Here is a 24,119-nt window from a genome sequence, read left to right as displayed (position 1 = left end):
CCCCCCCCCCCCCCCCTTCATCATTCTCCAATCACACAACCAACTAACCCACCCCACCCAGAACCACCATATCCTCAACTTCCACCTCCACCTCCTCATCCACCTCCACCTACGACCGCGCAACCGGCAGCCGCCTCAAACGCGACGAAAACACCATCCGCTGGGTCGAACTCCTCGACAAATTCAAATCCGTCCAAGAGAAAGCCCGTCGCGCTCAACGCGCCTCCCAACGTCCCCTCGACCCAGACGCAACCACCGGCCCCTCGCTATCCAGCACAGGGGACCCGTCCCGCAATACCAAGGAACGAGCCTCCGCGCTCCCGGACACGCCTCGCGGGATCGCCGGCGCCGGGGGAGGCAATAACAGCGCGACGGAGGGCCGTGGCGGTGGAGCAGATGCGGGGACGCCGAAATCTGGGACGTCGATTCTAGGGGGCGCGCATAGACATAAAACTAGTCTGTCGAATTTGGGACGCTTAGGGATTGGGGGTCGGAAGTCGAAAAGGTGAATGGAATGGATTGAGTAGGGCGGGATGGGATGGGGTAGAATAGGGGGTGATCATTAAACTATGAATCAATGGTAGGTACATACGGAGGTCAGGTGATCCTAATGCCTGCCTGGATGCCTATATATTTTATTTATACTGAAATTGTGGTATTGAAGGTGGCATCTTTGCCGGCGTCCCTTTGGGAATGATGATTTAGCTGAGCGACGGATGCAAGGCGTTTGTCAAAACTTGAGGGTTGCTTGTTGACAGGGCTTGAAAATAGGACCATGACATCAGAGCACGCTGGTATGCGAGCATGTAGAGTAGTGGGGACCGCGCCGGGTGATCGTCATATCTCTTGATTGGAATGGAAATAGCCTATGTACAGGAAGGCGCATGGGCCTTGAAGCGGCAAAAAAGGGGGTGTGAAGACGTGGTACACCAACAAGTCACAGAACGACTCGCTAATGGGCTTGAGGGGTATGTGAAAGGGCACAGAAGTGACAATATACAAAAGTCTGTAGCTTGCAAACTCCAAGAACAGAGCAGATGTAGCAAGACCAATTGCAGGGAAAAAATGCCAGCAGCCAAAAGAAGCAGTCATGCATAAATCGCGTCAGCAAAATGGTACCAAATGACTCCGAAAATAGCCGTATGAAGAAAGCTCCAGCTGGCCATGGGACCAGTGGCTCGAAACGCGTGTCGATGGAATGGCAGGTCGTGGTTGGATGAGACAACCAGTCGAGAGCTAACCCAAAACGGTTGATCAGGTATGCAACACTATTTTCAAGATATCGCGGCCGAATCCCGCGTCCGATAAGGAGGGCCGAAGAATTGAGGTAGGGAAAGATGACATGAACTTTTTGCGTTCACTTTCTTCACCCATGAATGAAACCAACAAGGACAGGTCGTCGCATCCTCGACATGGACATAATGTGGAGGATCAATGGTCGAGCAAAACGGAAAGAACAGCGCTTAAAAGAATCGCGAAAGTGTGTCAACGCCAGCGCGAGTCGCCGGATGAGCCCCATGTAGGGGCCTTCCAGTAGCTGCCTGTCGAGTGCTTGGAGACGGTCCCTGAGGGGGAGCTCGATCCGTTGACGTAGACGTATTCTCCATCAACGTAGGTGACCCCTGAAAATGTGCTGCGGTGTTTGCGACGCGCATAACGCTGCTCTAGCCGGTAGAGCTCAATTTCTGCGGAGGACCTTTGATTAGCACTCGAAGTACTTACAGGTACCATCAATGCGAAGATGGAAGATGGGATGATGGGGTGGTAGGATTGGCCAGGGGCTCAGGAAGACATACTGGCTTGCAACTTCTCGATGAAACCCATTGTGTATATGGCGCCTGGAGATAACCTTGTGCCTCACGTGTAACAATTGCAGCGGAATAGAATCGACCCAGAGATACCCGGAAGTGTGAAGAATAGGGAGATGGTCCTTGTCGAGCGTTGGGGAAGTGCGATGGCGCAGTGTGTTGTGTGTATTCTGGTATGGGTGCACGAAAGCTGATTGATGTGATAACGGTTCGGCAGAGGGAATGTAACACTGCAGACACGAGAGGGGACAGACGGTGGGCGAGGATAAAAAGGAGGGAATTAGATCCGAGGGGGGGGAATAAAGACCCGATTGAGAGCACACGGTGGGCTAGTGGACGTTGTGGCGGATGGTGGGAGAGACTTCACACAAAGAAAGATAGTGCTCCGGGACTAAGAAATAGTCAAGAAGTCAATGATAAATAAGGCGCTGGTAGTGCCCAAGTAGGATGGCTGGTGGCCGACAGAGTGGGATAAAGAGCGAGGCTTGTGGAGAAGAATGCAAGCTATGCAGGAAATCAAGCCACCGAGGGTTACGGGCCAATAAATGGGGGCGGTCAAGGAAAGAAAGAACAGCGAATGCCAGTAGTGGATAATGAGTAGTAGAGCAGAAAGAGACAAAGGAAAGAAAGCAAATGAGAGAGAAAGAGAGAGAGAGAGAGAGAGAGATGATAAGAATAGATAGGCAACGAATGTGGGAGGCACTGGAACTGGACCTGGAACTGGAAGGAACGGCCGGCAAACGACAGGGAGTGGGAAAGGCAGGAACGATCGAATCGAACCGAGTCGAGTGACTGCTTGGAACCGGAACCGCACCGACCAGCAGCAGCAACACTAAGTAGCGACCAGTCAGCGACTAAGCGGTGGTACGTGGACGGAGCAACGTGGGTTGGGGGAGGGGCTTCCTGGCCCAGTCCACGCCCGGTGGTTGGTCAACTTGGTCCAGGTCGCGGTGCCCCTCCGGCCACCGTCAGGTACCGCACTAAATTAGTATTCTAGACGGCCGTCACCCGCGACACAGACTATGTTGCTCGGGGCTCAGTCTCAAAAGACCCCTGACTAGACAACCGTCCGGTCGGAAAGCGTGGTGAACGGACGCCAGCAGAATCGCTAGACGGCAAACTGACTTTCGACTTAGTCCTCATGACTCCCTTGGCTACACGCGCTATTGTCTTTGATCTCCCGCTATTGGTCTATGAATATCGGTCTTGCAAGTTGCAGTCTTCCAGATGTTCTCGCTCGGCTCTCCAGCAGAATATTCATCCCCCACTCCCGCCGGAGATTTCGATTCCCCCCTGACGCACGGTTATCTTGATCAACGTTAGACTCGGGGTGGGCAATCCAGGAGTTATAGGGCTCATCCTCAGCATCAGCCTACCGCGGTCCTGGCTCATGAGATATCTATCGATTCCGAATCCAGCGTCTTACCGCCCTTTGGTTCTTAAGGGACCCTCCGTACCAGATTGTGTCGTCGTCTGGTTCGAAGGATACAACCGACCGGGACGCTAAGGCCAGTTTGAATTTGCCGGTGGTTCCGTCTAAATGGCCTTCCATGGCTCCAGTCGGTCTCCCGGTCCAATGCCCGGTTCGCTGCTCCTGCGACTCATTTTGATTGATTATCGCGTGTCTCCAGCGCTCTGCCCTCCTCCCACGCAGTTTACTGTTTACTACTTAGTACCAAGTGATACTGTGTACTCCGTAGATAGTCCGGAGAATGAAATTTACGTAAGACTGTACTCCGTACCATTGGCCCAATCCAAATAGAGAGTCTATAGCGCCAAGAGACGAAGAACAGAAAGCAAGATAAACGTCCAAGCCCCCCATCGGCTGCTTATCGTGGCCGCCGCTCCGGGGCCTGAGTTGAGGCCTCTTGTTCGGCCTCCTCCAACTCCGCCGCCCGTTCAGATTCCAGACCATGCGCGAGTGACATTTCTTGGGCTGTGGCGCACATTAGCTTTCGCGGACTCAACCCAACAATATGTTAGCGAATTTCTTACCATTCCACAGCTCGGCGTAGATGCCATTCCGCTCCAGAAGGTCGCGATGCGATCCCTTCTCAGCCACGTGCCCCTCCTTCAATACGAGAATCTGATCACAGTCGTAAATCGTCCGCAGTCGGTGGGCCACGAAGACGCTCGTGCGTCTTTTCTCCTTTAAGATACTATTGATGTTCTGCAACAGCGCTTGTTCGGTGTACGTGTCGAGAGCTGAGGTCTGCATGTCCATTTGGTTAGCCACTTGTCATCTAGAGCACAGCATCCGGGTACTTGAGCCTACCGCTTCGTCAAAGAAAAAGAGCTCTGGGTCTTTCAAGATCAGTCGGGAGATAGCCAGTCGCTGCTTTTCACCACCAGAGATCATCATGCCCCTCTCGCCCACGGCTGTCTGGTAGCCATCGGGCAGCTTCTCAATCAGCTCGTGGATGTGTGCGCGCTGCGCCGCCTTGTGGACTTCTTCATCGGTCGCATCAATCCTGCCGTAGCGGATGTTGTGTGCAATCGTGTCGTTAAACAGAGGGGTATCCTGAGGCACTACACCAATGGCTTTGCGAAGACTCTCAACGGTTACATCACGCACGTCCTGACCATCAATGAGGATTCGACCCTCCTGAACATCGTAGTAGCGGAACAGCAATCTCAAAATCGTCGACTTGCCGCAACCACTGGGTCCAACGATAGCGAACTTCTGGCCGGCAGGGATAGTAAAGCTAGCGTTCTTGAGGATGGGTCGTTCGGGGTGGTAGCCAAAGGTAACGTTCTCAAACCGGATCTCACCGCCCTGCTTCAGTTCAATGGGCTTGGCATCCGGTCGCTCAGTGATATTGACATTGACTTTTTGCAGGTTGAAGAGGGTTTCCATATCCAGTAGAGACTGACGGAGCTCGCGGTACACAGAACCAAGGAAGTTCAGCGGTACCGAGAGTTGGAAGACCAGCTGATTGACCATGACCAGGTCACCGACAGTCAAACTACCGCTGGCCACCCCGTTGGCTGCGAGGTACATCATCCCCGCCAGTGCACTCGAGAAGATCATGTTCTGGCCAGAGTTGAGGAAAGCCAGAGACGTCGTAACCTTGATGGAAGCGTCTTCGTAAGCTTTCAGAGCCTTGTCGTAACGTGCGACTTCAAACTTCTCGTTGTTGAAGTACTTGACGGCCTCATAGTTGATCAGGGAGTCGACGGCAACCGTGGCACCACGGTTGTCTGCGGCATTGGCCTGTTTGCGGAACTTGGTTCTCCAGGCGGTGGTCGTTATCGTAAAAGCAGAGTATGCGACCATCGTCGCAGTGGTGATTGCAGCAAATTGGACGCCATATTGATAGGTCTACCTCAGTCAGTAACGTCCAAGTCACAGGGTATACAAGTTCGTGCCATACTAGAATACCGCAAACAAGAGATATTTCGAGAGCAGTAGGCACCACGTGGAAGACCATGGAAGTCAGTAGGAAGCTGATACCTTTCGTTCCACGGTCAATTGCTCGCGTCAGTCCACCGGTCTGCCGAGAGAGATGGAAGTTGAGATCGAGCCGTAGCAGGTGCTCGAATACATTTCGGGCGACCTTGCGGATCGCCTTCTGAGCAACACTGGCAAATACAGCATTCCGCAGTTCTTGGAAAACAGTTGCCCCGATCCTAGTGACACCGTCTGGCGATCATCGTTAGACACCAATTCCGCTCTGCACACGGGTTTTCCTTACAAGCAATGATCATAGATCCTGCCACCGTATAAGCAGTTCCCCCAAAGGTCGCAAAGTCCACGTTCATAGAATCAACGATGCTTTTGAAGTAGAAGGGCACTTCGACGTTCAAGATCTAATCAAGCAGGGTGAGCACCTTGGTAGGAAGACCAGGACACAGTGCAACTCACCTTGCCACCAATCAGTAGTGACAGAGCAGTTCCGACACGAAGCTTGGTTCCCCAGTCATCCTACACCGATCCCCATTAGCACTCTATGTTACAACACCGCCACAATGCCACGAAGCTGCCTCACCTTCGGCCAGAGGTACTTTGCCATTTCTTTCATTATCGCCCAGTCTGCCTTCCTCTGTGCTTTTGTCGCCACCGGAGCTTCGCTGAGCAGGTCCCGTTTCGGGGTCGCCGTGGTATTCTGAGTACCCGTGGGGCTCTGCGCGACATTGGCGGCGCCCGGTCGAGTCGTAGACGGATCATTGGGACTCGGTGCGTGCGACTTTTCTGGGGTGCTCTGAGGGGTCGGACTCCTCAGCGGACTTCGGGTGGTTGAGAATATTCTGCGTTGCAACCCGTAGGAAGCAGACGCCCATGACGTTGGGCGCGGAACGGCCGAAGTGTGGTGTATGAAGCGTCCCGAGGCACGCCAGCAAGGCGCGCGGGCCGCCCTGGGCAGCATTGTGGCCGGTAGATGTTCTTCGCAGTGACCGGTGGTATGTAGAGACCGTCTTTATAGCCAATGGAGCATGTTGGTGGTGAGCCTTCTGCGCGAATTGCCGCCTCGCGATGGGGACCGCCGGGTTCGGAGGAAAACGTCGGCGGCGGGGATAAAGTATGAGGGCGTGGGATGGAGGACCGCGGTGGACTAGGTGGGTACTGGTTCAAAACGCCTCGGATGGATGATCATCAATTCATCAAAGAGAATTGAACGAGGAGATGGCATTATATATAGAGCAGCATCGATGTGGGAGCTGCAGCGATAGCACCAGGACACACAGTTCTGTCGCAATCGCCGATTTCGAGTCCCTCCACGTCCCGGTAAATTACGTTACTCTCGATACGCATGCGGCGGGTTCCGTCGACTGCCTTTGTTTCCTTCACATTTACCCAACAATTCAATGTGCTTCAAGCTGATCCGTAAGGCACATCCATCAATTCCTGCTTGCACAGTCGCTGTAGGTGATTGACGGAGCGGGTATGAAGTGTACTATCGTCGGTAGCCAGAGGAGCGCAAGTGATCTATGGCCGTGGAGCAGGGTGTTGGTTCTGTTTCGAACAATGTGTGTCAAGCCTGCTTATATCAATTGCTATTGTCTAACAAACATCACTTTGAATCCCCTAAGAACTGTGCAGTAATGAGTAGATGTTATTATCCAGGGTATAATTCCAGGATACATAGTACTTACCCCGTGAGATCGGTATGACATCAGAGAGAGCAGCCTTGCTCACCAGACCACTATAAGATCGAGGGTTCAGCACCACGTTTTGCGCCATCCGACCATAGCCGGCTGGTTGCGAAGTGTATCCTGTGATCTTACCCACTCGATCCTCGCTGACGAGAAGAGACGAGGGGACGACGCAGTGCATCTCGTCGAGCTCAGCAGTGCCAAGCCGCAGTACAGCGCTTGTCCCGATCGGGAAGCGTGAATCCGGGCGACGAGAAGAATTACCGCGGAGGACGAGCAATTGCATTCCACTCAGCTTCTCCCCATCTGCACTTCGCTCGGCAGAACCCTCCATGATGGCATCGGCTCAACCTTGGAGGAGCGCCGCGAGGACTTTATCCTGGACTCGAGTCCTCCCGCCGCGGGTGCGACAAGGGGCATCGCTGCGCCGCGGATGGCAGACCAGATGCGTCCAGATTCGCGCTGCGCCTGCGGAGGAGCCAGCGACGGTCAACGGCGACAATCTGCCTATCTCCAGCACCCCTAGCTCTGCTGAATCGGCCGGTAGGCGTCCATGCTAGTCAACCCCTTTTCGATCCGAGCGGTTCTCGCTAACAAGCTGCGATTATAGATGCACGATTCGATGTCATCGGCGCGCCATACTCCCTCCTATCAGTTTCGCTTTCCGCCTCGCAGAATCTCTATACCCGACGGGGCACCTTGGTTGGACTGAGCGGGAAAGCAGACAATGTATGCGATGAGTGGTTGATCACTACCCCGCCCTGTATGCCTCCATGGGCTAACGGCTTTGGTATCAATGCAGGTGGTTTCTACCCTGAGCGTTCTAGAACCCTTCCGGAGGGCTGTTGTCGGCGTGCCATTTCTCTACCAGAAGGTTCGGCTGCGTCCCCAATACCCGAGCGATTGGCATGTTAATTGACGTCCGAGTAGGTGTCTTCGGCAAGTCCAGTGACAGCCTTGGTCTCCGTGCGCTCTCCGAATACGTCTTTTGCGGTTGTTCACTTGAATGGCTCCGTGGATTGGATGGTGGCCCAGAGGCGGGCGTTGCTGGCATGGACCGGTCGCTCACTCTCAATTCGCCCGACTATCAACACAAACCTGGTTCGTTTGACCTTGGCCGGCTCTTGTCTCGAAGGATAGACTAACCTGCGTAGAGCCTTGCCCACTGGGGTAGCTCTGAGGTCACAGGACGTGGATTGTTGGCGTTGGTTGGCAATGGCCAGCTGTATTCCGTTGAGCTCAAGGCTGGAGAGCAGTATGTTGTTCATCCAAGGTAAGCTTGTTGTCTTGACATGATGGTTTGGTCTGTGCTCATATTATCTAGCAATGTCGTTGCCTACACCATTTCATCCAACCCCCCACGTCCTTACCGCTTCAAATCTACGACCTTGAGATTCCAGGTTCCAGGTCTCAAGAGCCTCCCGAACTTCATCCAGGGCTCCAAATTCATCCAGGACATGTCGGAATCGAGCACATGGAAGACGACAATGAGAATCGTCCACAGGCTCCGTACATGGTCTCGAATGACCATCTGGGGAGATCGGGTATGATATCCTCCATAAGGTCTGGAAATACAGTGCTAATGCGATTGTGTAGTTGTTCCTCCAATTCGATGGGCCTTCGACCATCCTTCTACAGACCCGTGGCCCTCGTATCAACGAGGTCTTGACCACGCATGAAGTTAACGAAATTGCCAGCGCGCCCAGAGGGTTGACTATTGGTCTGGCAAAGCCTACTGGAGAACAGCGTCAACCAACAGCCGAAGATGAATACAGAAAGGCTGCCGAGGAGTCCGTCAATGCCGGACCCGGGCCATCACGGTCAGTGGATGCCTTGACCAATGAGATTAAGGGCACAGCTCAAAGTATTGCTACTATGACAAAGGACGGCAAGGTGGTCTTCGAGAAGCCGGGGCAAAAATGAATTGTCTGACTCTGCCACTGCTTCTAGCGCATAGATCGAGAGCCCATTCAGGTACCTTTTTTATGTTTCATTGCAGGCTCAATGTACTATAGACAATAGCTTGTGTCCGATCACACCCTACCATACGTGAACTCAATCTCTTTTTCTTTTTCCCTTTTTCAGTTTTCCGACCTTGGTCGAATCAAAGCGTTTCTACCTTGCGTTGTCTTAGATTCTAGCCAACAGGACCTCGTGTATAAGCCGACCTGACAAGTTGCGGGGGTTCCATGAATGAAGGGCTCGCAAGGGGCCCCGTCGTGCACTACAATGTCTCACAGCAAAAACGTTCCTTGATTCCATGCCAAGGTCCCCCTGGCGGAATGTTGATAGGCAACACACCGCTGGTCGACTCTTTTTACGTGACGTCTTCACCAGAATTGTGTGGACCCCAGGCTGCACATTGTTATCGTTGGAGCCACGGTCCAGATCGATTCTACGAGATTCTCGCGCGCTTCTCATCACTTTCTAAGTCACTCCGGAGTATTTTCTGCTCGGATCGGATAAATACATTTGCCTTCTGGTATACGGGAGCGATTCTATTCGCGGCAGACACCATAATGCAACCAAACGAGGTCAACCCCGTTAGCGATACAATCGAAACCGATGCTAAAGAGCCCTTCCACGAGCCAGTCTCTGCTTCAAGCACCAGTGAAGATGCGGAGGCGAATAGAAACGAGCAACCCGACAGACAACAATCCCTCAGGGAAAAGCACGATGCGAGTGGTGACGCGGGTGATGCTCCAGAGAAATCAGACGCCATTCTCGAGGGCCAGCAAGAACCGGCAATTGATGGACCTCCGGATGGCGGGCTTGCAGCATGGTTGACTGTCGTCGGGGGCTTCTGCAGCATGTTTGTCAGTTTCGGTTGGACGAATTGTGAGTTCACTCAACCTGAGGCCCAAGATCTGATATGATCTACGATATTCAGTACTCGGACCTCATGGCTGTTGCTAACACGAAAGTCTAGGTATGGGTATATTCATCGACTACTACCAAACCCACCAACTGAGCAACATGTCCACCAGCTCAATCACATGGGTCACCTCATTAATGACGTTCATGATGTTTTTCGGGGTCCGTCTCTACAACCCTAACCGGACCACCAACAAATAAGATCGCTGACATGCAGCTTTCAACCACCCATAGGGCCCATTCGTAGGCATCTTATTTGACAACTACGGTCCGCGCTACATCATCCTCGGCGGCACAATCCTGCACGTCTTCGGTATCATGATGACCTCCATCTCCACAGAATACTACCAGATCCTCCTGGCGCAGGGCATCTGCAGCCCCATTGGAACCAGCGCTCTCTTCCACGCCAGCATCAACTCCATAAGCACCTGGTTTCGCCTCCGTCGCGCCCTTGCTCTCGGCATCGCGACCGCAGGCGCCAGTCTCGGTGGTGTAATCCTTCCCATCATGTTGACCCGACTCTTCAATATCCTCGGCTTCGGCTGGGCCATGAGAATCTGCGGCTTCCTGATTCTCTTTCTTCTCATCATCACCAACTTCACCATGAAATCGCGTCTCGTGCACCGCCGAAAGCAATTCCGTGTGATGGACTTCATCCGTCCTCTCCGCGAACTCCCCTTCATCCTAACCACAGCCGGAACCTTCTGCTTCTTCTGGGGCATGTTCCTCCCCTTCTCCTTCATCCCCTCCCAAGCCGAACGATACGGCATGTCCTCCACCCTCGCAGCATACTTGATCCCCATCCTCAACGCCTCCAGGTAAGCCTTCCACCACCATATCCACCCCCCATATTAACACCCCCAGCACCCCCGGCCGCATAATCCCGACCTACCTCGCGGACCTCTTCGGCCGCTTCAACCTCATGATCCTCATGACCCTTTTATCCGGCATCCTCGTCGTCGCCCTCTGGCTCCCCAGCCACGGCAACGCCCCCGCCATCGTCTTCAGCGCCCTCTACGGCTTCACCTCCGGCACCGTCGTCTCGCTCGCCCCCGCCCTCGTCGCCCAAATCTCCGAGATCCGCGAAATCGGGGTCCGCAGCGGCACGTACTTCTTTATTGTTTCGTTTGCGGCGTTAACGGGGACGCCGATTGCGGGCGCGTTGTTGCCGGATCCGTTGCATGGGTCGTATAGACATTTGTTTGTCTTTTGTGCGGTGGTGATGTTTGCCGGGTGTGGGTTTTATTGTTTGGCGAAGGTGAGGATGGTGGGGTGGGGGGTTTGGAGTAGAGTTTGAGATTGGGTTGGGATTGGGGGTTGAGGGGGGGAGGGGGTATAGTATGGTTATGGTGTGGTGGGGGAGAAGGGAGTGGATTGAGGTGGTAGTTGGTTGGTTGGTGGGTAGGTTATTTGTCTAGGATGTGAGTGAGGAAAGATAGAGAATGGGATAGAAGAATGTGAGAGAGAAGTGGGGGATAAAAGCATCATGTACGGTATCGATTTTTCCAATATAGTGCTATGGTTTGATGATATGCTGCTGTATCTACATAGAGTATCTCCAAAACAAATGTATCACGCAGAGCAGATTGCCAGACAGTTCAGTTCTCTCTCAACTCCTAAACACCCTCGCTTGAAGACAAAAACCAATCACACAGAATCAAGTACAATGAATGGGCAAATATAACCAAAACAAGACAGGTATGTAGTAGCACGCAATGAAGGTTGAAAATGCAACAAGGCAGACAAGCAGACAATGTATATAGAAATGATATCCCAGGCTCCGGAAAATGCAGCTTGAACAGTGGATACCTGTACGGTTTACACCAGAACTCCGTTTCGCATGCTTTGAACGCTCTTAAGGCCGACCCCCTTGAGCTTGCTCAGTTCCGCAAGACTGTTGATGTGGACACGTGCCTCGTCGTCGGGGCTGCCTGTATGTTGGTCCATCTCACATAGGCAGTCGACGATGGCTCCGGCTTTCTTGACGCCCACACCTTTCAGCAGCTTGATCTGGCTGATGTCCCGGGAGTTGATGATGGAGAGGAGATGGATTGTTCTGGGGGAGGGGGGTTGCTCATTGATGTCGACATCATCGTTGATTGAGGTGTTGGTCCTCGTGCGCTTCTTGCGTCTTGAGGGACCGATTTCTTCGAGATCCTCGTCGCTAAATTGTTCGAGGGCTACTTCTTCTTGTTCCTCGTAGTCCGCGTCGGAGTCCTCGGCGAGTCGCTTGAGGTTGGTCTTGGCGGGTGGTTTCTTGATGGAGAGCATGCTGCCAAGCTCCGGCTTCGCTGCTGGAAGAGTAATGGTGCCGGTGGTGTCAGCATCCTGGCGGGATTTGCCCTGGATACGCTCCTTCAAGGTAGCGATCTTCGTGGACAGCTTCTCGTTATTAGGAAAGAATGGAAGCGCTAGCTGGTACATCCGCAGCGCAAAGCTATCCTCGCCACGAGCTTGATGTTGCTTGGCCATGAGCAAATACGACAGCCCTTCGGCTCTTGCGTCTTCGGTGCCCTCAATGCGTTGCTCGAGGAGCTCCAGGCGCCGTTGGACTTGCTCGTTGAGTTCGCGGACCTGCGTTTGCCTCGATTGCTCGCTGACAGCTCGTACGGCCAGAATCTCTTCGACCTTCTTCTCAACCATCTCCTCAATCTTGGCGGCGGAGATGTCATCATAATGCATTTGTGACTGGTGCACAAGCTGGGTGGGACGCGTGGGCTTTGAAAGACGAGAAATATCGGAACTCAAAGAGGTTCGCTTGGGAGCGTCGGGTTTCTTGAACTGCGCTGTGATCCTCGAATGTGACTTATCCGAATAGACATGGAAGGCCTTCGCAGGCTTTTCGAGTGTCTTGGTCGTGTCCTTGTCCTTTGCTGCTGCAGTAAGGTTCACGTTCACAGAAGCTGTCAGTGGTCGCAGAGGTTGCCGCTGAGTTGTCATCGAAGGCCGCGCCGCTGGTCGTGGAGGCCCCTTGAACATCGGTTCATTCTCCACCTCGCGCACTTCGATCTTCTTCGTGCGGTTGGCGAAGTTGAGCGAGCTTATTGTGTCCAAATGGTAGGATCTGACCGGCGCCAGGTTGAGGATCATCACGGTCAGTCCATTGTTCTGACCCAATGACAAGATCCTCGTCATCTTTGACTCCCGATATGGTATCCTCGAGTGCTTCTTGCTGATTGCTTCCACGCACTGAGCCAGGACAAAAAGGCTCTTGTTGATACTAGCCGACTCAACCATACGCTCTTTGTCATTGTCCGTCCGGCGGTTATCCTCGGAACCAGCAAGGTCAATCGCAGATGCAGTGCTAATGCGCGTTTTATCCCCGGTGCTGATCGCGACCCGCACGCAGAGGATGGCATGAGACCGCGATGAGTGGGCATTCAGCTACAACAACATTAGCATCTCTTTCTGCTGCAGTGGGCATTGCGGATTCAAACCTTTGTCGCAGATGTGGATCTATTAGTATTGGCCTGATCATACAAGCTTTCAAACTCCTTCAGACTGTGGCATGGCCTCTCCGTCAAACCCACGACGACTGTCTTCCCACCGTTGTCTCGAAGAGGTAGTCCCGCCAGCGTTCTCTTCTCCGGGGGCTCGAATAGATCGAAGACCTTGTCGTTGTAGATTTCGTAGTAGCTTAGCGAAACATTGACCGAGGTCTCTCCACCACTGTCCTTCTCCATCTTTCGGCTGCGCCTGTATATGCTGCTTAGAAGACGGGGAATAGCGCCACGATCAGCCAGGCTTTTACCGCCTCGCATGGTGTGCGTCTTTCCGGTTCCTGTGACTCCGTAGGCGAATAGCGTTACATCGAAGCCGTTGAAAAGGTGCTTGACAGTAGGAGCAACTGCGCGCTGATCAGTATGTTATTCCTTCCGAAGCGTCTGGCTGTACGAACCCTCTGCATCGAAGAGCTCCTGCTGCGAAGCTTCCGCATCATAGACAGCATTGAACTGGAACGAGTACTCTTCGCTCTCATTCTTCGGGTTCGGGATTCGTACGAGAGTATCCCTATCCCTCAGAGCCGCCAATCCTCCTTTCTCCTGGGAACTTGTTTTGTCGCTCTTGCCAGGCACTGCCTGGGTTGATGAACCTGTGCGCAGGATGACATCCAACTCCCGTTCCGATTTGAGAAGAGGTCGAACTCGCGCGACTACCCGGACGCTCATTGTGTACAAGGTGGTGGTGTGAGGGGATCCAAGGGTTTAGTTGTAGTCTCGGGACTTTGTCGTATTCTCGCCTAACCCAATCCCTATCGACCAATTGGTGTAATGAGATTTATGGTGGACGCATAAGAATGATATTGACTGGTCGCAAATCAAGACCAAAAATGAGCAGCCGAACCTTGCAGGTTAAGCTGCCGCCGACGTATCTCGCACTTTGAAATTCAAAAAGGTCGATCGCTGAATGGGCAGCCCTTCAATCCATGCACTCCAGAGAGCAAGTAGCACAAAAACAACGAGATCAGGGCAGAAAACAACAACAGAAAGCAATTTGAGGGCGGGGGAAGGCCGTGCAAGAGAATGGTCAATAGAGATGCTCATCGAGAATGAACAGGGATAGCTTCGTTGTGGTGCGACTGGCAGCGGTCAGCGTTGTTGGCACGGCAACCTCCCACGTTCGCCGACCCCAGGCATCCCACCCGACCAGTTCGGAGTGGAATCTCGTGCATCGTCAATGCTTTCTTTTTCACACTTGTTTCTTTTGGGACTGTAGAATCAGGGTTAGGGATGCCTTATGTGTGACCAAGGCATCTGTACTACAAGAACCCATGTCTATGTGCCTTTCTATAACCAGTGGTTCTAGAATCTACTCGGTACTAGTATAAATTGTGGTAGTATCCCGATAAATTATACAAGCTTCAGATCGGGATCTTGTCAGTCATCAAACTAGTAACATCTATCTTAAGGTATGCAGAAGTGAATACTTACATGCAATTTATATAGAGGGGTTTAGTATCCACTGTCAGAGCTGGCAGTATTGTGCAGTAGATACTACTTAGTGGGTAGATAGCCCATAGATGTGTGGCCTCCTGTTGGGCGAGTATGAGATCATACGTACCAGGCAGATACCGCACTCCCACCCAACTCCATCGACCTTCATCTCAACACCACCACCATTTTCTGTAAATCGAATAGCTCACCATTCCGGTTGATTTCCTTATAGTATCGTGAAGTTCCCTGTGCCAGGATCCATGAACACGGGGTTGTCAGTGACCGCCTCCAGTATTTGTTTGAGAGTCGGTTAGGCCGCGGGGTGCTGATTGGCCAAGGCGAGGCAGCCGCAAAGGCCACCGTACACCATCCTCCATCATTCATCGTCGCCTTTCCGCTCCCACAGCTACCCCAACTCCTTTTGGACACCTCGTCTGCTTCCTGAGCGTGGCCTTGACGTCCCTATCCCCCGGCACTCGTACTGTTGCGTGTTTGCGATCCGGTGAATTCTTGGTTGTTAGTATGCACACCCTCCAACCTGCATTCCCCTTTCTACCATCCCCGTCGAATGTTGACCGACGATCCAGTGACCCTGTAACGAGTTACCCGATATTCGCAAACCCTCGAGATCGCCCTTAACCACCCCTCGGGGAACCACAATCCTCTCTCCTACTAGTCGCTAAACACACACAATCCTCCATGGCAGCACCGCAAGGGGGCTACCCTCCCCAGGAAGGGTACGGTCAGCCTGTCGGTTATGGATCTCCCACTCAACAGCCCGCGGGGTTGGCCCCTGGCGCCGCCGCCCAAGGCCAAGCTGGAGGTCGGAAGAAGCGAGTCTATGCCGGAGAAGCTTTTGATTTCGGCTCCGGTGCCAATGCTGCCTTAGGGGGTCAGTTGCCGGCCGGTGGCAGCTACGGAGCATACCCGCCGCAACCACAAGCTGCGGGATACCAGCAACCTGTGTATGGGGCGGACCCGGCGCAGGTGCAGCCTGTGGCCCCAGGATACGGAGCGCCTGCCAGCCCTCAAGTCGCACAGATGACCCAGCAGTTTGGTGCAATGGGCATGACCGATCCCCACCTTCTGCCCCCCCAGCCGGTCGCTCCAGCTCCTCAGGCTCAGGCCCCGCGGGCTGTTCCCCTCAACCAGCTCTACCCAACCGATCTTCTTACCCAGCCATTCAATGTTGCGGAGCTCGATTACCCGCCACCCCCCATTGTTCTGCCGCCGGGTGTATGTCTCCGGGATGTTTTCAAGTGCGAAGTAGTGGATTGCTGACCTGTCGGCAGACTAGCGTTTACCCTTCTCCCTATGCCAACTGCCCTCCGAAATACGTTCGTTCAACCCTGAATGCCGTCCCGACTACACACTCGCTCCTGAAGAAGTCGAAGTTGCCGTTCGCTCTTGTTATCCAGCCGTACGCTGCTCTCCATGACTCGGAAGACCCAGTCCCCGTTGTCCCAGACCAAGTCATCTCGCGTTGCCGCCGCTGCCGATCCTACATCAATCCATTCGTGACATTCCTTGACCATGGGCATCGCTGGCGCTGCAACATGTGCAATTTGACGAATGACGTACCTCAGGCCTTTGATTGGGACACCGCCCTGCAGAAGCCAGCGGACAGGTCGTTGAGACCCGATCTCAACCACGCGGTAGTCGAATTCGTTGCGCCCCAAGAATACATGGTCCGACCCCCGCAGCCGCTTGTCTATCTTTTCTTGATTGACGTGAGTTACGCATCTGTCACAAACGGGCTCCTGGCCACGACTGCTCGGTGCATCAAGGAGAGCCTTGACCGGATTCCTAATGCGGACCGTCGGACACGACTGGGATTCATCGCGGTCGACTCGAGCCTCCATTACTTCAGCATCCCTCGGGATGGCTCGGAGAACTCGGAGCCTAGGATGTTGGTTATCAGCGATTTGGACGAGCCTTTCCTTCCCATCCCCGGCGATCTTCTGGTGACCTTGAGCGAATGCCGTGAGAACATCGAGGTCTTCCTCGATAAGCTGCAAGAAATGTTCCAGAACACCCAGAGCAACTCTTGCGCCATGGGATCTGCTCTGCGTGCTGGATACAAGCTCATCTCTCCCGTTGGCGGCAAGATGACCGTGCTCAGCTCCTCTCTGCCTAACATCGGCCATGGCTCGTTGACCATGAGAGAAGACAAGAAGGTCCTTGGCACCAGCAAAGAGAGCAGTCTGCTGCAGACCGCCAATAGCTTCTACAAGAGTTTCGCCGTCGAGTGTTCAAAAGCGCAGGTCTCCGTTGACATGTTCTTGTTCTCCTCGCAATACCAAGACGTTGCGTCTCTCAGTAACCTGCCCAGGTACACCGGTGGTCAAACTTACTTCTATCCTGGATGGAATGCCGCGCGCCCGGAGGATGCGATCAAGTTTGCTCGTGAGTTCTCTGATTATCTCTCTTCGGAGATTGGCCTGGAGGCTGTGCTCCGTGTCCGTGCCACCACGGGTCTGCGTATGAACACCTTCTACGGCAACTTCTTCAACCGCAGCTCCGATCTGTGCGCCTTCCCCGCCTTCCCGCGCGACCAGGCGTACGTTGTTGAAGTCGCGATTGACGAGACCGTCACGAAGCCCGTCGTCTGCCTGCAGACTGCGGTTCTGCACACTACATGCAACGGCGAGAGGAGAATCCGCGTCTTGACTCTGGCGCTCCCCACGACTCAGAACCTGGCCGATGTCTACGCTTCGGCAGATCAACAAGCAGTTGCTACATACTTCAGTCACAAGGCCGTTGAGCGGGCTCTTGGAAGTGGTCTGGAACCTGCCCGCGAGGCTCTACAGGCCAAGGCCGTGGAGTTGCTGTCGACCTACCGGAAGGAACTGGCCGGAGGCAGTGTCAGCGGCGGTGGTCTTCAGTTTCCCGCCAACCTGAGAGGACTGCCTGTCCTTTTCCTTGCCATGATCAAAAACGTAAGGCCCTTGAGTTTCCAGTTCAGTTTCAACATGTGGTCGCGAGTACTGACACCCATTTAGCTTGGTCTTCGGAAATCCGCGCAAATACCGACCGACATGCGCTCTGCTGCTCTCTGCTTGCTCTCCACGCTCCCTCTGCCTCTTCTCATGCAGTATATCTACCCCAAGATGTATTCTCTCCACGACATGCCGGACACGGCCGGGTTGCCCGATGAGCAGACCGGCGAGATCGTCCTCCCTCCGCCGATCAACCTGTCATCTGAGCGTATTGTGCCCTATGGTCTCTACCTCATTGACGACGGCCAGACACAGTTTCTGTGGGTTGGACGCGATGCGGTTCCCCAGCTGATCGAAGATGTCTTCGGCCTGCCGGATAAGTCGCAACTGCGGGTGGGCAAGCAGAACCTGCCGGACGTTGAAAACGAGTTCAACCAGAGAGTGCGGGCGGTGCTCGAGAAGAGCCGGGATCACCGGTCGAAGGGGGTGGGTAGCATTTCGGTGCCGCACCTCTATGTGGTCAAGGAGGACGGAGAGCCTGGTCTGCGCTTATGGGCGCAAACCATGCTGGTTGAGGACCGTGCTGACCAGAGCGTCAGCCTGGTGCAATGGATGGGCTCGCTGCGGGAAAAGGTTTGATTGCCCCGTTTTCTAAGCGCTCTACCTCTGCCGTCATTGCCGCCTAGTTCACACTGGAGTCAATCGGACTGACGAGCTTGAACACGCCTACAGGTTGTTCAGTAATGATAAGCTTCTCGATTTTGGTAAATTATACGGAGATTCAATACATTCCCAGTGCTTTCGTCTTGTTTGGCGGTGTCGTTGTAACTTATCCCTGTGTTGTTGTCTGGCGTCTGCCTGAAATGCAATTACGGCAAAGGACTTTGCCTGTCTATATCCGATGCCCTGCGCTATCGGGGCGCCTGTTGCGAGTAGCCCCAGCTTGGTTCCTACGCCGTCTGCTCAGGTCTTGAAAGCGCGCGCGCGCGCACACCGTACCTATCTACACCGTTTAAGACCAACCCATCGATAGTCATTTCCGCTTGGGGTTCCGGGCCATAAGTATGCGCTCTTTTTTTCCGCGTCCCCACTTATGGCTGTTGGCCCCCTCGGGGAAAAAAAACAAGGTTACCAGTCAACTAAGGCTACATTTGGCCCAGGGGAGGGGCCTGTGATAGCGAGAGCTTGCATTGGCCCGGGCGTCTGTTTGGCCGATCATGCATTGTAAACTTTAGATCACAGCCTTAGCATGAGCGGACAGGGGGACATGGCTGGGAGGGATGGGCGAATGGGCGACCAGAACACGCAGAAGGATGAGAGCAGTCACCAGCCCATGGGCGACATCATGACCAGAACAGACGGCGCGGATGTGACGAGTTGTGATGAATTCGGGCGGGTGGACAGTAGCGCGATGGCACTGCCCCCTCCACTGAGGAGGGTAAGGTGTCCAATTTATCTGTGCGGCCGAGCGTGAATGTGATTAGCAGATCCTGGTGGAGACCCGTGGTGTGTGAAGTTGGCGCTGTGCGTCTCGCCTGGGCGGAGAAGCGTTGAAACACTGGTCGAGACGTAGCCTCCGAGCCAGAGGGGAACCGTAGGGGGTCGCCCCATCCCGGTGATTGACGGCCACGTTAGATGACAGGATGAAGGAGGGCCAGGTTGATCGACTGTGAGGCTGGCCGGCAAGTCTGGAGAGGGCTCTCCTACTCGATTGAGTAGCAGGTGTGCTGTATGCGACGCCTGCTTGGGGCCTTGGAGACTGGAGTAGGTCGTTCGTCCCTAGTAGTTCGGGGTCTCACTAGTTGAGACTGGGGAGGACCACCGGCAATACCGAGGGCCAAATGAAGCCGGGTTTGGGATTGATGGGGAGCAGAGGGGGAATCCTCATGTTGGCTAGAGGATCGAGGACACCAGAGATTAAGAGGTGGGATTCTCACTCACCGGCCTGGTATATATTATTGCAGATGCTGAATGTGATGTTCCTGGTGGACCGGAAAGATGGATCAGGCACACACGTACGGTACGGTACATCCATGGGTTGGTGTTAGTTAACAACTGTTCAATCAGCCATCGCCGCTGATTCATCCCAGCGCTGCTCCCCAACCCAAACCCCTTTAACTCTCGGGCTCTCCCACTGCTTCATTCAACCCATTGTTGGATCGTTGCTATAATTATTCGTCCTGGCCTGGCGACTCCATCCATTGCGGCGACCCCCTCTCGTGGCTTATCTGCTATCGACCCTCGTTCCCTGGGTCGGCTCCTCCCTCTATCGATAACTTGCTCCACGTTTCGGAGCATCCCAAGATTGGTAGGTCTGCTAGCTTCCTTTTTTAAGTCAGTGATCGTGAGGATTGAGTTGGACCGACAGAGAGAAAAGACATCCTCTCCCCGACGAGTTCTCTCCTCTCCATCTTGACACCGTATTCGTACTCCGTGCAGAGTCCCGCGAGCAGGTGTCAGTGACCGCCGTTCTCCTCATCTCGTTTCCCCTCCATCCTCTCTGTCTGCCCCACCCCACTCTGGCCGATCCGCGCCCGGTTTATTAACTTCCTACTACGTACACTAGTGCCCTGATTGATTCCTACTACTGCGTTGACTATTGCTCTGTGTCTCTCCATCCCCTCCACATCTCTCAAGCTCCTGTTGTCTTTTTTTTACCCCCAGCTCTGTCTTTTGCTTCAAGCTGCCCCTGGTGTGTTTCTGCTTGCCATTCCGGAAGCTCAAAGAACCCTTTGAAACTGACCATCGCGGGATGCACAGCACATGATAAGAGGGAATCCCATACAACGGAATTAAAAATAGAACGGATCCGTGAAACATCAGACGAGAGTGAAAGTAGTTCTCCTCAACATTGGTAAGTCGCTCTCCTTTTCGGAACCATCCTGGCTTGACATGTTATTTCAAAAGGGCCCTCCTCTGGTGCTCGGTCTTCATCATTGACATCCTCCTCCTCCTCCAGAACATCAGACGGTCACCGCAAGCGCTTGCTGAACGGTTCACTTTCTGCCTCTGCGTCTTACTATCGACTGCCCCTGGTCCGCGATCCTGCTAAATCCCTCGCATCCGAACGTACAGGCGCCTCCGGAACACCTGGCGGCAACTTGCGGGTCCCTGTGGTTTTGATTGCAGACACGCGCTGTACCCCGCTTCCGATCCCTGACAGATCCCGAACGCCTGTCGCTCGCCCAACACTCGCGCCCTAGCATGCGCATTGGTTATATTTAGGCCACCAACATACCCAACACAAATCGAGGGCCATCCTGTAAGCGCTATGCCCGGTATCTGTTGCTTGAACGTGTGACGGTCTCGGTGTTACTCATGGGCACCCTTGTTACTGCATGTGACCGTCTCCTACCCCATCGGACCCGATCCTAGGCCTACCTTGGTCGCTTTATACAGGACGGTATCCATCGGGGCTGATGAGATAGTCTACTGAGCAGTGGCCGAACACCGAAATACAGTTGACGTCGACTGACATCTATTTAGCTCTCATATACCGCAAACATGGTGCAGCAACCCCCTCAAGGGGGATCGCGAAAGATCTCTTTCAACGTTTCGGATCAATATGAAATTCAGGACGTCATTGGCGAGGGCGCCTACGGTGTCGTATGGTGAGTTTCATTCTGGGCGAGGAAGTGCTCGTTGCTAAAGAATCGAAGCTCTGCTATCCACAAGCCTTCCGGCCAAAAGGTGGCCATCAAGAAGATCACTCCGTTCGACCACTCCATGTTCTGCCTGCGAACCCTACGTGAGATGAAGCTGCTGCGCTATTTCAACCATGAGAACATCATCTCCATCTTGGATATCCAGAGACCTCGGAACTATGAGAGCTTCAACGAGGTGTACTTGATCCAGGTACGTTGGGTGCAGAGACTCTGAAGACGGTAGAACTGACGTATATAGGAACTGATGGAAACGGATATGCATCGGGTCATTCGTACTCAAGATCTCTCCGACGACCATTGCCAATATTTCATCTACCAGACCCTGCGTGCGCTGAAGGCCATGCACTCCGCAAACGTCCTCCATCGTGATCTCAAACCATCAAACCTTCTCCTCAACGCAAACTGCGATCTGAAAGTGTGCGACTTTGGCCTGGCCCGGTCAGCCGCATCGACCGACGACAACTCGGGATTCATGACGGAATACGTCGCAACGCGGTGGTACCGTGCCCCGGAAATCATGTTGACGTTCAAGGAATACACCAAGGCCATTGATGTTTGGAGTGTTGGTTGTATCCTGGCAGAAATGCTGAGCGGGAAGCCGCTATTCCCCGGAAAGGACTGTAAGTGGATTGGGCTGGTGCCGTGACAGCAGAACTGACCCGGAATGACAGACCACCACCAACTGACTCTGATCCTCGATGTTCTTGGCACGCCGACCATGGAGGACTACTATGGCATCAAGTCTCGCCGAGCCCGGGAGTACATTCGCTCGCTTCCCTTCAAGAAGAAGATCCCCTTCCGGGCAATGTTCCCGAAGAGCAACGACTTGGCGCTGGACCTTCTGGAGAAGCTCCTGGCCTTCAACCCGGCGAAGCGTATTACTGTCGAAGAGGCGCTGCGCCATCCGTACCTCGAGCCCTACCACGACCCTGATGATGAGCCGACGGCGCCGCCGATCCCCGAAGGGTTCTTCGACTTCGACAAGAACAAGGATGCGCTCAGCAAGGAGCAATTGAAGCGTCAGTGTGCCCTACCTTGTGTTCCAGGATCTCTACTAACTTGGCACAGTCCTGATCTACGAGGAGATTATGCGGTAGACGGCTTCATGAACCGATTGCAATTGATACACCCCTGACATGGACTACAGACGGCAAAGCCTGATATGATGATGGGACGGAGTTGATGTATGCACATACCGCCTGGATGCATAGAAGAAACGGGCCGGCCACGCGCACGCGGCCTGGCGGAGTAATGTTGGATTGACTGCGGCATCTCGTGAGTTGAGTTGATGTGGAAAGCGGTCTGACAGTTTCAGCGATAGTCCAGCTCCTGAATTTCGTCCATATGTTAGCGCCTGAATGCAATATAGACCTGAAACATCACCTAGCACAAACTATGGGTATACATAATATACAGCCCCAACCCCACTCCTCCATAGCACTCCTACACCCTATAAGCCCCTCTTGGCCCTCCACTCCCTCATAAACCCTTCAATCCCCTTCCCCACTCCCTCGGGACTCGGCTTCTCAGCACAAACATCCGCCTCGAACCCAAACTGATCCCTCAGGTAATCTCTCGTCGTCGGCCCAATCGTCGCCACAAAGAACCTCCTCTCTCCTTCCTCCTCCTCCTTCCTCCCATTACAACCCTGACCCTCACCCTTCCCCTGCCCATCCTCCAGAAATCCCAACCCCCTCAACATCCCCTCTCCCCCCGTCGGCGAAAACACCACCACCCAAACCACCCACCCCTCCCCATCCCCCTCCTCCATCACCCTCCTCATAACCTCCCTCTCCCTCTCCACCTTCTCCCGAAACCCCTTCTCAAAACCCCCCATCACCCCCGTCTCATAAACAACCACCTCCTCCACACCAATCTGCTCCGTATCAGGGAGCGTAGAATCCATTAGTGTTTTGGGTATGATATCCCGTCGTTGTTCACCCACGAGGAAGAGAAGGGGTGGTTTTGGGGCGTTGCTGTGAGCCGTAGATGTGGATGTCAAGGTTGAGGTTGAGGTTGAGGTTGAGGTTGAGGTTGAGGTTGAGGTTGAGGTTGAGGTTGAGGGGGGAGGATAAAGCGAGTTATAATGCTCCAGGATGTAATGTGCTAGGTTTTGTCCATTGCCGGTATCTTTCCCGTGGATCTCGGCGTTCGGGAAATAGGGCAGGAGTAGGGATGTCAGGGTGCGGTGGGTTGCGGGGCCGACGGTGTAGATTGGAATTTGAAGGGTTTTTGTGGTTTGGGTTGTTGGTTCTGGTTAGGATTATATTGTTAGTATATTAAATCTATATCCATAGGTATCAAGGTGATATCTCTGCTTGTACTCCAGAGAGGAAAAGGTCATAGAAATGGGAATGTATCTGGGATTGAGGTATACCATCAAGTCCCTCCAACACGGACGCAAAGGCCTCGACAGCCCGCTGACTGGTAAAGATCAATCCACCATATTTCCGTCCCTGGCCGGGTGTGAATGCGCCGGAGGTGAGGAGGGAGCGGATGGATTGGAGGTTTGCGGAGTGGAAGTGGTGTTCGAGGACGGGGATGAAGGTCGGGGTGTAGTTGTTTTGGGTGAAGTATTCGTCGTAGCCGTCGGTTGGGGTAGATTTGGTTTTGAGGAGGAGGATTGGAGGCGTTGGGGAGTCCATTGTGGTGGTGATGGTGGTGATGGTGGTGTTGGTGGAAAGTTGGTGGTGGGGTTGAGTGCTTGGGAAGTGGGATGGATGGATGGATGGGTGTGGTGGATGCGGAGAGCCGCGGCGTGACGCGTGCGGAGTACTGACGTCGATCTTTTGATCGGTCTACGGA

The 24,119-nt window shown here is 53.8% G+C and overlaps 9 protein-coding genes across 9 annotated transcripts in view; 5 read left to right on the top strand and 4 right to left on the bottom strand.

Moving 5' to 3' along the window:
- Positions 1 to 951, top strand: part of BO80DRAFT_491563 (uncharacterized protein) — a 7,278-nt gene extending 6,327 nt beyond the window's left edge. The window contains exon 15 of the mRNA XM_025723704.1: positions 62 to 951. Within this exon, the coding sequence (XP_025578133.1) occupies positions 62 to 509 (448 nt within the window). The 3' untranslated portion in view covers positions 510 to 951. The remainder of the gene's footprint in view (positions 1 to 61) is intronic.
- Positions 952 to 1,288: 337 nt separating this feature from the next.
- BO80DRAFT_271727 (uncharacterized protein) lies at positions 1,289 to 2,011 on the bottom strand. The gene is made up of 2 exons (XM_025714831.1): positions 1,797 to 2,011; positions 1,289 to 1,685 (listed from the first exon to the last, which is right to left on the bottom strand). The coding sequence occupies exons 1-2, from the start codon at positions 1,822 to 1,824 to the stop codon at positions 1,486 to 1,488; spliced, it is 228 nt and encodes a 75-aa protein (XP_025578132.1). The 5' UTR covers positions 1,825 to 2,011; the 3' UTR covers positions 1,289 to 1,485.
- A 1,592-nt stretch (positions 2,012 to 3,603) lies between these two features.
- Positions 3,604 to 6,303, bottom strand: atm1 (ATP-binding cassette Fe/S cluster precursor transporter ATM1). The gene is made up of 7 exons (XM_025714830.1): positions 5,798 to 6,303; positions 5,674 to 5,733; positions 5,504 to 5,618; positions 5,183 to 5,451; positions 4,084 to 5,130; positions 3,804 to 4,020; positions 3,604 to 3,744 (listed from the first exon to the last, which is right to left on the bottom strand). The coding sequence occupies exons 1-7, from the start codon at positions 6,173 to 6,175 to the stop codon at positions 3,638 to 3,640; spliced, it is 2,193 nt and encodes a 730-aa protein (XP_025578131.1). The 5' UTR covers positions 6,176 to 6,303; the 3' UTR covers positions 3,604 to 3,637.
- A 605-nt stretch (positions 6,304 to 6,908) lies between these two features.
- BO80DRAFT_400996 (AIM24 family protein) lies at positions 6,909 to 9,140 on the top strand. Its single transcript, XM_025717549.1, has 7 exons — positions 6,909 to 7,445; positions 7,513 to 7,631; positions 7,705 to 7,776; positions 7,833 to 8,003; positions 8,057 to 8,175; positions 8,227 to 8,446; positions 8,499 to 9,140. Exons 1-7 carry the CDS (start codon positions 7,235 to 7,237, stop codon positions 8,823 to 8,825), a joined length of 1,239 nt encoding a protein of 412 aa, XP_025578130.1. The 5' UTR covers positions 6,909 to 7,234; the 3' UTR covers positions 8,826 to 9,140.
- A 96-nt stretch (positions 9,141 to 9,236) lies between these two features.
- BO80DRAFT_375969 (MCT family MFS transporter) lies at positions 9,237 to 11,074 on the top strand (the record flags this gene model as incomplete). Its single annotated transcript, XM_025716641.1, has 4 exons — positions 9,237 to 9,740; positions 9,832 to 9,938; positions 10,011 to 10,594; positions 10,641 to 11,074. The coding sequence occupies exons 1-4, from the start codon at positions 9,422 to 9,424 to the stop codon at positions 11,071 to 11,073; spliced, it is 1,443 nt and encodes a 480-aa protein (XP_025578129.1). The 5' UTR covers positions 9,237 to 9,421.
- A 355-nt stretch (positions 11,075 to 11,429) lies between these two features.
- Positions 11,430 to 14,036, bottom strand: BO80DRAFT_271591 (kinesin family protein). Its single transcript, XM_025714829.1, has 3 exons — positions 13,675 to 14,036; positions 13,214 to 13,623; positions 11,430 to 13,160 (listed from the first exon to the last, which is right to left on the bottom strand). Exons 1-3 carry the CDS (start codon positions 13,943 to 13,945, stop codon positions 11,595 to 11,597), a joined length of 2,247 nt encoding a protein of 748 aa, XP_025578128.1. The 5' UTR covers positions 13,946 to 14,036; the 3' UTR covers positions 11,430 to 11,594.
- A 1,756-nt stretch (positions 14,037 to 15,792) lies between these two features.
- On the top strand, positions 15,793 to 18,593 carry BO80DRAFT_271531 (COPII subunit SEC24). Its single transcript, XM_025714827.1, has 2 exons — positions 15,793 to 17,649; positions 17,713 to 18,593. The coding sequence occupies exons 1-2, from the start codon at positions 15,949 to 15,951 to the stop codon at positions 18,286 to 18,288; spliced, it is 2,277 nt and encodes a 758-aa protein (XP_025578127.1). The 5' UTR covers positions 15,793 to 15,948; the 3' UTR covers positions 18,289 to 18,593.
- A 2,560-nt stretch (positions 18,594 to 21,153) lies between these two features.
- On the top strand, positions 21,154 to 22,411 carry BO80DRAFT_349301 (mitogen-activated protein kinase; the record flags this gene model as incomplete). The annotated part of the gene is made up of 5 exons (XM_025715497.1): positions 21,154 to 21,260; positions 21,309 to 21,504; positions 21,553 to 21,934; positions 21,986 to 22,333; positions 22,383 to 22,411. 5 exons carry the CDS (start codon positions 21,154 to 21,156, stop codon positions 22,409 to 22,411), a joined length of 1,062 nt encoding a protein of 353 aa, XP_025578126.1.
- Positions 22,412 to 22,722: 311 nt separating this feature from the next.
- Positions 22,723 to 24,098, bottom strand: BO80DRAFT_271576 (uroporphyrinogen-III synthase HEM4). The gene is made up of 3 exons (XM_025714828.1): positions 23,692 to 24,098; positions 23,119 to 23,567; positions 22,723 to 22,926 (listed from the first exon to the last, which is right to left on the bottom strand). Exons 1-3 carry the CDS (start codon positions 23,957 to 23,959, stop codon positions 22,765 to 22,767), a joined length of 879 nt encoding a protein of 292 aa, XP_025578125.1. The 5' UTR covers positions 23,960 to 24,098; the 3' UTR covers positions 22,723 to 22,764.
- Between the last annotated feature and the right edge of the window lie 21 nt (positions 24,099 to 24,119).

Source organism: Aspergillus ibericus (assembly GCF_003184845.1).
Source record: "Aspergillus ibericus CBS 121593 unplaced genomic scaffold BO80scaffold_8, whole genome shotgun sequence".
Classification (NCBI taxonomy): domain Eukaryota; kingdom Fungi; phylum Ascomycota; class Eurotiomycetes; order Eurotiales; family Aspergillaceae; genus Aspergillus; species Aspergillus ibericus.
Note: the sequence above shows the minus strand (reverse complement) of the source record. Positions and strands in the feature narration are given on the sequence as shown.